Source organism: Malus domestica, chromosome 01 (assembly GCF_042453785.1).
Source record: "Malus domestica chromosome 01, GDT2T_hap1".
In the NCBI taxonomy this organism is placed as follows: domain Eukaryota; kingdom Viridiplantae; phylum Streptophyta; class Magnoliopsida; order Rosales; family Rosaceae; genus Malus; species Malus domestica.
In genome coordinates this window covers 18,227,546-18,240,553 of record NC_091661.1, presented here as the reverse complement: position 1 = coordinate 18,240,553, position 13,008 = coordinate 18,227,546, and the positions used below count along the sequence as shown (strand labels likewise).

The 13,008-nt window shown below is 37.3% G+C and overlaps 2 protein-coding genes across 3 annotated transcripts; one reads left to right on the top strand and one right to left on the bottom strand.

Moving 5' to 3' along the window:
• The first annotated feature begins 2,029 nt into the window (after positions 1–2,029).
• On the top strand, positions 2,030–4,855 carry LOC103411489 (protein CURVATURE THYLAKOID 1A, chloroplastic). Of its 2 annotated transcripts, none has more exons than XM_008350148.4 (5): positions 2,030–2,535; positions 3,812–3,909; positions 4,062–4,169; positions 4,321–4,392; positions 4,657–4,855. In XM_008350148.4, exons 1-5 carry the CDS (start codon positions 2,394–2,396, stop codon positions 4,720–4,722), a joined length of 486 nt encoding a protein of 161 aa, XP_008348370.1. In that variant the 5' UTR covers positions 2,030–2,393; the 3' UTR covers positions 4,723–4,855. The 2 variants fall into 2 exon arrangements, with proteins under 2 accessions (XP_008348370.1, XP_008348440.1); XM_008350218.4 differs by having other exon boundaries at positions 2,178–2,535; positions 4,507–4,855.
• Positions 4,856–5,233: 378 nt separating this feature from the next.
• On the bottom strand, positions 5,234–8,888 carry LOC103411640 (BTB/POZ domain-containing protein POB1-like). The gene is made up of 6 exons (XM_008350304.4): positions 8,255–8,888; positions 7,385–7,510; positions 6,887–7,008; positions 6,728–6,791; positions 6,327–6,606; positions 5,234–6,217 (listed from the first exon to the last, which is right to left on the bottom strand). Exons 1-6 carry the CDS (start codon positions 8,517–8,519, stop codon positions 5,404–5,406), a joined length of 1,671 nt encoding a protein of 556 aa, XP_008348526.2. The 5' UTR covers positions 8,520–8,888; the 3' UTR covers positions 5,234–5,403.
• Between the last annotated feature and the right edge of the window lie 4,120 nt (positions 8,889–13,008).

The following is a 13,008-nucleotide window of genomic DNA, read 5'->3' as shown; positions in this document are numbered from 1 at the left end:
ACAATTCTCATTCTACTTTTACTGTACTTTACTTATACTTTGACATCACGTGCGAAATGAGTTCATTCCCGTTCACAAGCGCACTCGTGCATTTAGACACTTTTAGGTTTAAATTTACTCACATTTTCTACATCAGTACACTTTATGGCTTCATCACCCTCCTGGTGTTGGCCATCACAGCTCGATTTAGAGTCCAAGTAAATATTTCGAGGTGTGTTAACCCACTCTTCTTTCTTTTTAGTGTAAATAATAACGTATTAAAAAAAAATCATTCGAGTAAGAGTTACTGGCTAAGCAATGATCCAATTTTGAGCATAAACAAATCTAATTATTAAATTCATAGTGACAAACAAAAACATGCAATTATACTATTTTCTTGGAGAAAAAGTGGTCACTGCCAGCAATGCAATCTTTTTCATTAATTTTATTTTTTTTCAACGAGGTCATTAATCATAATTTGGTCGTCCTATTTTTTTTTTTTTTTTTAACAACAATATTATCTGAAAGTGGAGGTAGACTAAGTCTCACAATGAGTTAGTAATTTACACTAAGGTGGAGGAGGTAGGCGAGCCTCACAATGAGCTACCAATAATGTGGTTCAAATGAAGATAAATATCATTAGACTATAATACTAAGTGAATCATTGGCCTTCCTTGAATATGATTTAAAATTGTTGCTTCTGTTTTGTAGTTAAGACATATTTAAAAGGTGGGTCACTGACTCAATTGGGTCTGTGTAGTGGTTCATTAACAGCCCAAGCCTCTCAAAGAAGCCCATACTTTCCTGAATTGGGTTGGTCTTATAGAAACAAAAACTTATACGATCATTTGGAGCAAATAGTTTTTTATTTTTTCTTTCTTTTTAAAAATGGATTAGCTGGTGACTTGCCATGGCAGTATACTTTTTTGGGGGTTGGAAAAACTTACAGAGATATTTCAGCCTCCTTCTGGCCACCATTGTTTGATTCACCAGTGCCAGGAATCGAACCCAAGATGTGTTATGTGGAATACGGGCTTAAAATTCATTTGGAGCAAATAGTTGACACTCCAAGAGATTTTTCTACTGAACACTTAAGTTACAGATTTAATAAGAATCGTTAGATCATTACACCAAACGGGATCTAATGGCTCTTGTTCAGATTTATAACTTAAATATGTACTTTTGTTATGCTCTATAGAACACACTACTCTTCTTTCTCTCACACATATTCAACATTCTCTTAAGGGAGTTTTAACAAAACATTTCCGGTACTGTTCATTTATAACGAAAAACCACATTTATACTTTTCACTGGTACTATTCACTATATCTTTAAAGAGGGCATTTCATTATAAAGGAAGTTTTTTTGGACTTTTCGTTAGTTTTCATTTCTCTTAAAGCTTCGCTCACCCGAGCACTTGAATTGTGTAAATGGTTTGTGTAGGACCTGGATAGATAGTATATTAATAGCGTATCCCTACCATGTTGATAGTATATAAATAGGGTATCGTCATTATACTGGAGATACATTGTATGGGCATGTTCACAACCTAGGCGTCTAGATGAGCATTTCTACGTTCTCTTATACAAATCTTTTTTTAACACAAGATTTAACTTAATTATTTCAATTGAATTGAATAATAGTTCGACTTTCTAGAGTGAACTAGTATGATTAAACGGAGTCATATTTTTCGTCCTCTGAACTCACTATCCTTCTACTTAAAAACATTTATATAACATTAACCATGACCTAACCTCTTTAGTATTTAGACTATCTTTCAAGTATGTGTATCTTGGCAAATTCAAAATATCCTTTATGATTAGGGTAAATTATAGTTTGCACCCTTAAATTTGGGTGCAATTACAACTTCATACCTCAAATTTAAAACATTGCAATGTCATATATAAACTTACAAATTCATGATCTAATAGGTTTATGAGTCCTCCTGGTCGAAGTAGTTAATATCCAAATGGCTCACATGTCAAACCCTTTTAAATTGGACTTATATATTATCTCGGTTTTGCCTAAACAATATAACTAATTAGGTGAAAAGAGAGACAAACATATAGTTGCACACAACTTGTGGCATCCAAGAATCTCAAAATTTAGCATATTTGCTCTTTCATTTCAATGACAAGAAAATAAGGCAATTCAAGCAAAAGAGAGATTATTTTGTTTTGAGCTTTGACAAAAAGAGACCTCAAACGTGGATTTCAGATAGGGAACCAACCAATCAAAATGGTTTAATCTGCCACGTGTCAGGCTCTCCCAATGAACTGAGGAAGTAATACAACCCTCAGAGATAACGAACCAACCAACACCCAACACTTCGAGAGAAACAAAACCATTGCAAGCAACCGAAGCAATCAACCAAGGCTACCAAGTCAAGCAGCTGACGATACGACTCAATTCTAATGGCAGCGACAGCCTCATCCATGGCGGCCACCACCGTCTTCATACCACGCTTTCCCATCAAACCCACCCGCTGCTCCGCTTTGCCTTACCTCCCTCCTCGCCTCTCCTCCCCTTCTTCCTTCCCTCTTAAATCCTTCTCAGGTGAGCTACTTCTCAAGCTTGTATTTTTAAGTTTATTTCTTAACAAATTATGTTGTTTTTTTTGTGGTTTTTATGTGTGTTCTTTTACTTGCTTTTTTGGGTTGCTGAGAAAATGTGGGTGGGAGGGAAATTTTTTTGTGCTTTTTTATTTATTTTGGTTAAGTTGTTATGTGGATCTCAATGGAATTATCTGCCAGTTGCAGTTGACTTGTGTATATCAAGTATTTTCCCTGCGTTTAGTTGTTAATGGTTTTGTGAATTGAAGTAATTCATGAACGAAGAATTTTGTTCTGTTGTTTTCCTGCATTTCTCAAGCTAATAGATGTAGAGGAAAGGTAAGGTTCTGGTTCTTAAAGCAGAGGTTTTGAACCTTGCTGTTTTGATATTTTGAAAGTCGGGTGTTGATTGAGACGAAGATTACTGTACTGCATTCCTGTGCTAATATACGTCATAGACGGGAAATTAAGGTATGCAAGTTACGAGAAGGAATGGATGTATCTTAGTTGGTTAAGTTGGATCATTGCGGTAGTAACTTCTTACCTTAGAATGGGGCTCCAAGATTCCGACTTTAGTTTCATTTGGAACTAGTCTCAGTAAATTTTACGGGTGGGAATGACGAGTGTCAGAGTTTTTGGATTTTAACAGGTATTTATGTATCTAAGCATTTAGGCTTATAGCTAATTTGGTGCATTGACTGCATTCCAAGTAAATGAACTTAAAAGCGCTGTTTTTTGCTTCCATGCTCCAATTCCACTTCAAAACCTTTCATAGCCTTGATCGGTTAATTGGTAAGAGAAGGGAACCTTAGTGCTCAAACTGTGTAGGCAAATAACACGGTCACAGCCAAGTTGACATGTCAGGTTTCTTTGAGAGTTGTTGATATAGGTGGTGGGACTCAACTCAGGTACGCCATTCTGTGAAAAGGCAACAGTCATAGAGTAGAGTAGGAATTGGCCAATCTCATATATTGCTCAAAATTTGCTCCAACTCTGGAGCACATATATGCAATCCAAGACACGCAAACGAAGATGATATTTAAAAGACTTTTGGGGTGTGAATTTTTCTCTTTTTGGTTTGGCAGAACGTTTGAAAGATAAAAATCATTGCATAAGCTTAAGAGCAGACCATTGTTATCCTTAGTTTTTCTATTACTTAATTGGTTTCACTGTCTATTGGAAACTGAGTTTGATTTCTTATTTTTTAATTTGTCTCTTTATATAAACCGTTAAGAATGTATTAACTATAAGCTTAAGCAAAGATTGTTTTTCTTTCAAAGGGTCCCGGAGGCTTTCTCTTCAGGTCAGAGCTTCATCTTCAGAAGAGACATCCACATCCGTCGACACTGATGAACTTATATCAGACTTGAAGGCGAAGGTATGAAAAGCTTTTTGTTCCCCTTTGTGTTGAATCTTATGACAATCATGTCTATGTTTCTTCTGCTTACTGCTATTTTGTTACGACTTTGCTTGCTGAAGTGAATCCAATAGTTGGTTTAAAAACAATTTCCTGTATGTTCTCCTTCCCAGTGGGATGCAGTTGAAAACAAGTCTACAGTACTTGTATATGGAGGTGGGGCGATAGTCGCAGTGTGGTTGTCCTCAATAGTTGTTGGTGCCGTCAATTCAGTGCCACTTGTAAGTGATTTCTTCGGAAACCACATACCTCTAGGTTTTTCAGTTTTGAAATGGAAAGTGATGAATCTATTTTTCAAGTTACAACTTTGTCCGTGTCGTTGAATTATGTCCTCTTTAGAAATTAATTGAACCACTCTGAATTGACTTTCAGCTTCCAAAGGTCCTGGAGTTGGTAGGGCTAGGATACACAGGATGGTTTGTCTACCGTTACCTACTCTTCAAGGTGAGTCTAAAATTCCTGACTTAAAGTTGAGTTATCGCTGTTTTCTTCAAGCACGATGCATTCCTTTACAAGAAATAAGATCTGTTTTCCGTTTCATATTCGCCCCCTTAATAGGATCTCGTATACACTGGATGATCACGTCATTCACGCACTGCCCCCGTCCATCCATCAATGATTTTAATGGCTATAACACCATATTTGCTTCCTGTATCTGCGCACTCGATAATTCTAACAAGTGCAATTTGTGTTTGGTATCACCCTCAGTCCAGCAGAAAAGAACTAGCTACAGACATTGAGGCACTGAAGAAGAAGATTGCCGGGACTGAATAGATCCGTATGACGCGGTGGCATTTGTATCCTGTAATCTAAAATAGGTTTTTATTTGAACTATTGTTGTAGTTATGTTAATGTACTCCCGTCCTTCAGCTTCATCTTTGGAATAAGATTTGGCAATTTTATGTCAGTTGGTCCATCGGAATCGGCTCTTACACTTTTAACCATATCCGAAACCATAACCGAATAATATTTCCAAAATCATATCCGAAACCATATGTATTTTATTGGGGTTAGATACGAATCGAGGACCCCTATAACGATATCTAGAACCATAACCGAATAATATTCCCAGTTTTTTCCCATATCTTAAATATAACCAAATTTTCATCCCAAATTTGTTCCATGCTAGCAGTTATCCATGGTTATCGAGTTTAACGGTTTGAATTATCATCCCCACACATCCCCACACAACCACTAAAGCGCCACCATACCATAATTTGGATTACTTTTGGACTTCGCCTAATTTGGATACCTTAAATACATGATAATCACGATTAATAGAGGATGGAGAAATAAATAGTTGTGATCATGTTTAAGCCCCCAACAGGAGAGCGCTAAATGGTGGCTAGTTATTACAATGCCTTGTCCAAGTTAGGACAAGGATGGTAAAAAGCAAACACATAAAAGCAAAACGAAAATAAAACTTGTGCTTCGACAATCAGCTTGACAGATAAGTCACTGTTTGATGGTAAGCTCCGCTCTAAGATGGAGGACGCCGTTTATGAAGAAAGGACTATCATCGGCCATGAAGGAAGTCCATGGTATGGCGAATAAGTTACGGTAGCCAACTGCCTTGCCCCCGGTAAATGTGTAGTTGCCTTTGTATTTGCTAATGAATTCCTCAGTTGGCTTTGATCTCGCCGCAAATTCGTAGTCCACTGCAAAACTCACTGACCCTTTTTCCTGCATCCCCAAAAACAGGCCAAAACAATGGAAAGAACTCTGCTGGTCCATGTTGCAATGCGCAGAGAGGAAGAACCCTTGCCCGCCCAAGTGAAATGCCTGAGAATAAACCCGTCCGGATGGGAATAAATTTGCACACTCTTCCCGCTTCAAGTCCAGGTACACCACACACTGCTGTCTCGGAAGATCAAATTCTACCACCTTAACAGGGCGATACTTGTATGCCCGCTCCACAAACCGACGATTCAAAGTACCAGACTCCTCTGCTGCAAGAATTCGCTGCCTGTGTGGAGCCTCAGCCTTGAAGAAAAGGGCCTCAAGGACAAGCTTGGATGCAGCTTCATGGTCAAAATCATTACAGGTTAAGACCTTTTTCAGCTTTCGACAAGTCATGTATGGGAAGCGAATGTAGCGTGCAAGACGAGCACCCAAGATATCTCGCCTTTCCTCCAACTTAGGGTAGTGAGTCCTACACCATTTCAACACAAAGTCATATACAGCATCCTCTGATGCAACCTGGAGTTCATCACTGGATATAATTGCCTCTATTCCAGCTAGGGGTAAGGCCATCACCTCTTCGAAAAACCTGGTTGAAAGAACCAACTGTCAAAAATATATCTCCTAAATTTCAAACAACTTTAATGAACAAGAACTTAGTCAGATCAAGTTCAAATACGAGTCACACAGAAATTTACTTGCTTATGTCCTTGTAACGGACAGCGAGGTACTGCTTTGCTGCATCAGTCAATGCCAGGACTGCTTCAGCCATTAAGACACTTGAAGGAAGCTCTAGGTAAAGCAATGCAGATTCAGGTGTCATGGGCATATTCCTCAGTAGCCGACTGCAATACCTCATGCATGAAGCAACCTCAAATTTGTCAGCAGCCATCAACACATCTAGTAGAGCAGGAGCTGTGGTGGTGGATAAGGTATTGCTGTACATAAAATTTAGGAGCTCCATGACAGCAGCTTCTTCTGCACTCAGGGAAACAAAACGACACATGTCAGGTAACTTCTTCACGATCAACTCGTAAAGTAGTAGTTTCCATGGAAGGAAACATTTCGGGGACAGTAAGCTTCTAATATTTGTTCTTACCGGACGCACTGATTCGCAAGGTTACGTGTCGCTGTTCAGACTCCCTCATCCCATTTGAAAAGAGCTGCATAATAATACAAAAGGAGGGCAATGAGAAAAACCATCCACTGACGATAACGAGCAAATAAACAGGAACAGATAAAACCAAAGGACAATTACCTTATAGAAAAATGGACTCTTGGCTGCCAAAATTGGAGAGCTAATGTGCAATGTTTTAACTCTCACAACTGTAGAACAATCCATTCCCCAATCTGAATCATTGCTGTTTGCAGCTTCATCCCCTATAAGAATATTCATTCAAGCTTAGAACGCTTAAAACATGACACCACTAGAATTACAAAGCAGATCTCTTAATATGGCCGCAAACATGACTCACAGCAAGACAAGGATATGACATAATGAAATTATAAGCGCTCATTCGATAGTATCAGGGTTTCACCTCAGATAATATTATTCTCATAAATTTACGCATTCTCGCTCAGAATCCTTAGAGATGCAATAGATACAAAAGAATTATGTCGAAGCCATTATTATTTTATTCATACGACTTTCTTTAGAGCTTAAGGACACAGAGAAATGTGCATATGGGAGATCCTACTCAATTAAGCCCGTATTCTTATGTGCTTTACAAACTTCACTTAAGAAACATTTGGTTACCTGAAGGTGATTCTTCAACCATTGCAACTGCTTCCTCATCTTGATTTTCACAGCCCTCACAATCATCCATATCAGGCTGGTTGTCATTCAAGATTTGCTCCTCGGGGCATTCAGCGAGATCCAGAACTAAACAAAATTTAAAACTTTAACCAACACTGCCATAACACCACATCATGTGCATAAACACAATGCATGGGAAGTGAGAATCATGCAGGTGATGAAGAATATCCAGATAACAGAAACCACAATCCCAAACAATCAAAGGGAAAAACAAACCAACTGGGAAACGGAAATTATGCCTTCTTCTTGTCCACAAATCACAATCGAATAATACATGAAAATGCCGAGTTGAATACATGTCGGCCAAAAAAGTGTTGAAGAAATCAATTATAAATTAAAAATTGAAGTCCCAGGTCAAACCAAGTAAGTCTTATGCAGTCATATGGCTCCGTAAAGTCAAATACTTTGATTTCTTATGAGGCGTACAATATACGAAGTATCACCCGAATTTCATATGAAATTCTCCTTCTTCCATTTCATTTCCACAATTTTCTCAGCAACCAATGTACGCCTACTACCGCTCAAGTAATAATCTCAATCAAAAGTTGCCCCCAAATATTTGCATTTGAAATTTAAGCACAATTATTAAGGAATAACCAATATCAATATCATAATAATAATTTCACTTCTATGATAAATAAACACCATATTACTAAGCCTTTCAGCTGAACAAGCAACAAACAGTTTCAAAGTAATCCGCAATTCGAAATCCTAAAACCCCAAATGTTCAAACTTTCCCTAATTTCTCAGAAACCAAACAAAACCCATCAAAATTCAAAACTCAAACTGAAAAATACAAAGAGAACATACTGTTTTCCTTCTTGATGTCTTCTCTCCTCCGCTTCCGGTGACGGGCCCAATCAGCGATACTGGTGCAGGCCTCGGAATCGGGTCTGGACTCGGGTGTGTCACCCATGATCTCCATCCGAAGCAGACGGTCGGAGAAGTTACTATCGTTAAAGGCGAAGCCGAAATCGTCGCCGTCAGCGTCGGCGGACGGCGTCACGGCCCGCGAGAAGTCGGGTTCCATCAGCGTAGTTCTCGGGTCGAATAGATCCGTATTCAATTCCTTCATGATTCAACCCCCAAGAGCTAAAACCCCACAGAAGAAGACGACCCGAAGAGGGTCTGAGGTGGCAGAATCTGGGAGAAGGTAGGACGGAGTTTGGGTGGTGGCGGTGGGTGAAAGGGAAGAGGGGGAGCAGAGAAATGGAATGAAGGAGAAATGATGAGGAGGAGATGAGGAGGGAGAGGGTCATAAAGTCGTGACTCGTGATAATAAAACTGAAGCGGAAGACGACCCTTCTCTCTCTCTTCTTTCTCTCTCTTCAAACTTTCTCTGTGTTTCTCTCTCTCTCTCTCTTAACCTTCTTTTGTGTGCTGCTTTGGTTTTGTTTGTTACTGTTTACTGAAATTTCTGCCATTTGGGTTGGTGCATCTGACTTGGATTTTATTGTGCAGTTTTTGTTAACCTTTTTTAGCTAATTAATAGCAATTAGCAAGGTAAACATATGTAATTAGGGGTTGTGACAGGTCAATTAGGGTGGCCATATATGCTAATGTGTAAAATATTTACTCATTCAAAAGCTTATCCCAATTTTTGGGTATTTTCATATCCTTCACTACCTTATTTGTTGAGTACTATTCCACTTTAAACTTTGTTTCTTACATACATGCTTAATAACAAATTGGGTTTCTTTGGATTCGTTTCACAAGGGTAAAATTCTAGTAAGACCAAACTTAACGAGTGAATATGCGTAAACTAAATCATATCATTGAATGAAGTTAAAAGAGTTGGTAATATATGGACAGATTTGTATCGTGATAACGAGTGGTGCAGAATAGGTTGTGGTGCGTAACTTTGTTGTTTGTAATTTGGATAATAAACGTACTTTTTTGTTTGCTAATGAATTGTAATTACTATATTAAGGGGGTTCTCAAGAGGGTAAAAGGATAAAAGAGAATATAGTTAAGTTTTGCTGCAGCAGATATGTAGAGAATATTAGTTAAGGAAGAGCTGTAAATTAGTAGAGTAATAGTTTAATAAAATATTTGACAGCTTAAGTACAGACAATTAATTGATAAAAATAAAATACGGACAGTTACTGAGATGTCTACACGGTAAGAAATACATATTAAGCAAAATTAGTGTAAAAATAAGGTTGTTTTACGCAAATAAAACACCCAAGGAAGGAAAACTAGTAAAAACATATACATGGGCTAACTGCATTTTACACCCTATATGTTAGGGGTAATTTAAAAAAAAAAGTCATGAGATTTTAATTTTTTTACATTGCACATTGAGGTTTTTAAATTGTCTCAATTTATACTTTTTGACTCTTTGATTGTCTTTTTTTGTCAAGTCTCTTCGAATATCTATTCTCTCATTAAATTTTTTATGAATATTTTTTTTGTTGATATGGTGCAAATATTGTTTACATGTTAGTCCATAGAACAGTCGCACACTTACTGTGACAGCCCGTCTTGAAATAAATCTTTCGATGGTGTGAATTGCCTAAAATACCCTTAGACGTTTGTGGTGTTGTGTGGGTTAAGTTGCGTTGTGGACCAATTATTTTCTTCCTAACTTTTTGGACCCAATTAGAATTAATTGTTTTGGTTGGTTGTAAGAGAATCAGGACCACACACACAATCTCTCTCTCCCGTTGACCCTATATTTCTCTCTCTTCTCTCTCGGTTTTCTTCCATTTCCGTACACTCGTACGAACATCACCAAAATCAGACCCTATCTTCACGGATCGACGTCGAAGAGGGTGCTTTTGTGTTCCTCGTGAGTCCAGGTGGTCATCCATACCCTTAGTTTGACGTGAAGAGCTTGTTTTCCCGAGAACCAGAAATCTCAGTTTTAATGCACTATTTATGTGATCGTGAATGTGAAGTTTTTAGGAGGTTTCAAGCTGCTAGTGAGCTTTAGGACGTATTTGCGAAGCTCGGAGAAGAAAAACGAAGTGAATTAGACATCGGGAAGTTGAGTTTGGCAAGTTTCAAGTTTGGCCGGAATATTAGACCTCGCATTCGTGTCGTGTTTTCCGTGTTCGTGTCGTTTTTGTGTCATACCCGATATCTTAACGGGTCGTGTCGTGTAACACCCGTTAAAATAAACGGGTACAATGACCAGACCCGAAATCGACTTGATAATATTAACAGGTAATATGACTCGACTCGTTACTCGTTAAGGAAAATATATTTTAAACCAATAAATAATCAAATGAAAAACATAATACTAAATAAGTATATACATACCATATTGTCACATCCAAAACATAAAAACGTATTTTTCTTTTAAGTATATTTTCATAAATAAGTATATACTTATTCAGATCTTTGATATCACGTTTCGATACTATTGCTTGATGTTTATAAAGTTTCTACAAACTATATGAGATCGACTCATATTTCAGTTAACCGTAAATATCGAAACGTGATATCAAAGATCTGAATCGTTCATTTTCTTACATCCGCCAGATGATCATGTTTTTAGAAAAGAAAATTTAAAAAATGAAATTCAGTAAGAAGAATAAAGCGTAAATGGCAATCGACGGTTAAATATAAATTTAAGGTTTATGAATTATAGTGTTGGATTTCGAAGTTGACCCTTTCATAAAAGTTGTAAAGTTTGTGATGAGTGATTGTATTTTTTTTATACATTTTTTACACTTCTACAATAATTATTATTAATTTTATTAATTTTTCCCTCAAATAAAAAACATTATTCATGAAGGTTTGGAGGAATAATGATGAATCACGATTGTTTATATATTCTTTCACATTTTTCATACTTGTATGTATTTCTTCTTAGTTCTTGCTTATACAAATACTATATTAGTTTATTTTAATTTTGGACAACTACATGTTAAGTAAAATATATCCTAGTAATAATAATAAGAAACTCTGATAATAAAAATAAATAATGACTAAAACTTTTTTTTAAACTTATATAGAATAATAATACAAAAATATATATTTAATATATAATATATTGTATATATTAATATGACTATTGTATTTTATAATAAATCTTTTAGTAATTAAACTTTAAAATTATCAAAATAAATTTTTTCTTAACGGATCGAAACAGGTTACCCACGTGTTACCTGCGTGTATACCTGTTAAGAACCCGTTATTAACAGGTTCTTAATGGGTCACCCGATAATAATCCGATAAGTTATCGTGTTGACTCGAAACCGGTTATTTTCGTGTCGTTTTCATGTCACGTCACCATGTCGTGTCAGAAACTGCCGGGTCTACGGAATATCGAGGTTCCTCCGATGAAATCCCGTGGACTTCAAGGCTTGAAAGGGGTAAGATTTTGTTCTTCTAGTCCTAAGCTTCATTTTGGTACAAATTTCATGAGTTTTGGTGGAAAAATGAGCGAGATATTGAAGTTTTAAAATCTCCCAGAAATCGGCGAGTGCAGCGACGATCGGCGTCGGACTCCGACAAAACAAGGAAAGAGAAGGGAATATTCCGTCAAGTTTGACGGAATATTCTAATGGCGTCAGGTAACGGCGTTAAGTTCTGTTAAGGTTTTAACGGAATATTCCTAACGGCAGTTAAGTTTCAGTTAGGGTTTGGCCGCGCGTGGGGGCGCATCTGGCCGTGTGGTCGGAAATTTTTTCTAAAAATATGGGGATGTTCCTGAGGTTGAGTAGATTATGGTGGTATATTCAAATACCCCATTTGAGTAAAGTATGAGAAGTTATTTCCTAGTTTTGTATATGTGCTTTAAATAACGTTTATTCAGTTATTTTGCATATAAGTGAGACCTATCCTGAGGACGAGAGCCATCAATCGAGGCTCGGGGGCTACGACTCTTCGACATATCAGTGAGTGGGCTTTTGGTTTTCCGTGTATACCTATATACTTGAGATTTTTCCCAAAAAATGAATTTGAATGAGTATGCGTTTTGAAATGCCATGCAAAGTACATATATTTATGATTGGTGCTGTGGATGCACAGGTAAGTACCAGGTAAGTTCATAACAAAGATAGGAAATTGCTTTAGTTATGTGAGATATGATGTGATGTATTGAGAGCTCATAAACCTGCACCCCTGTGTTAATGCTCCCGTCCAGAGTTAGGGCACAGTCATTTACGTGATGTTCACCTCCCGCACCATATGCTCACCTTGGATCCAAGTTAGGTGCACATGCTTGTCGTATTGACCACTTTAGATGGTTCCAACTAGTAGGTGACTCGCGATCATTCGCACATTCTTCACGTGATCGTAGCACTAGAGCATATTTATTTTACACCTAGTCTTGTTATACAGATCACTTTAGGTGGTTCTGACTCGTTTGCAGAATTTGATTTGATTGATTGAGATTGGTTATGAGCTATATACTTAGCCGTGCAGATTGAGTTAGAGGGATTTGGTCGATGCGATATTTGACATTGATATATTTTGCCTGGATTACTTATGGCATAACATTGAGATACTTTGACATGGTATATTTCTATGGATTTTCATCCTAAGCGTGATTTCTGATTTAGCTTATATTATTTTTGGGAAATTATACAGGTTTTAAGGCGAGGGGTTAGAAC

What these genes read in the sequence shown, in the direction of transcription:
- LOC103411489 (XM_008350148.4), top strand. Translation starts at nt 2,394, where the DNA reads ATGGCAGCGACAGCCTCATCCATGGCGGCCACCACCGTCTTCATACCA. An exon ending in TATCAGACTTGAAGGCGAAG is followed by an intron (nt 3,910 to 4,061) that starts GTATGAAAAGCT and finishes TCTCCTTCCCAG; the next exon opens with TGGGATGCAGTTGAAAACAA. An exon ending in CCGTCAATTCAGTGCCACTT is followed by an intron (nt 4,170 to 4,320) that starts GTAAGTGATTTC and finishes ATTGACTTTCAG; the next exon opens with CTTCCAAAGGTCCTGGAGTT.
- LOC103411640 (XM_008350304.4), bottom strand. Translation starts at nt 8,519, where the DNA reads ATGAAGGAATTGAATACGGATCTATTCGACCCGAGAACTACGCTGATG. An exon ending in AGAGTCCATTTTTCTATAAG is followed by an intron (nt 6,792 to 6,886) that starts GTAATTGTCCTT and finishes ATTATTATGCAG; the next exon opens with CTCTTTTCAAATGGGATGAG. An exon ending in CGTTACAAGGACATAAGCAA is followed by an intron (nt 6,218 to 6,326) that starts GTAAATTTCTGT and finishes TCTTTCAACCAG; the next exon opens with GTTTTTCGAAGAGGTGATGG.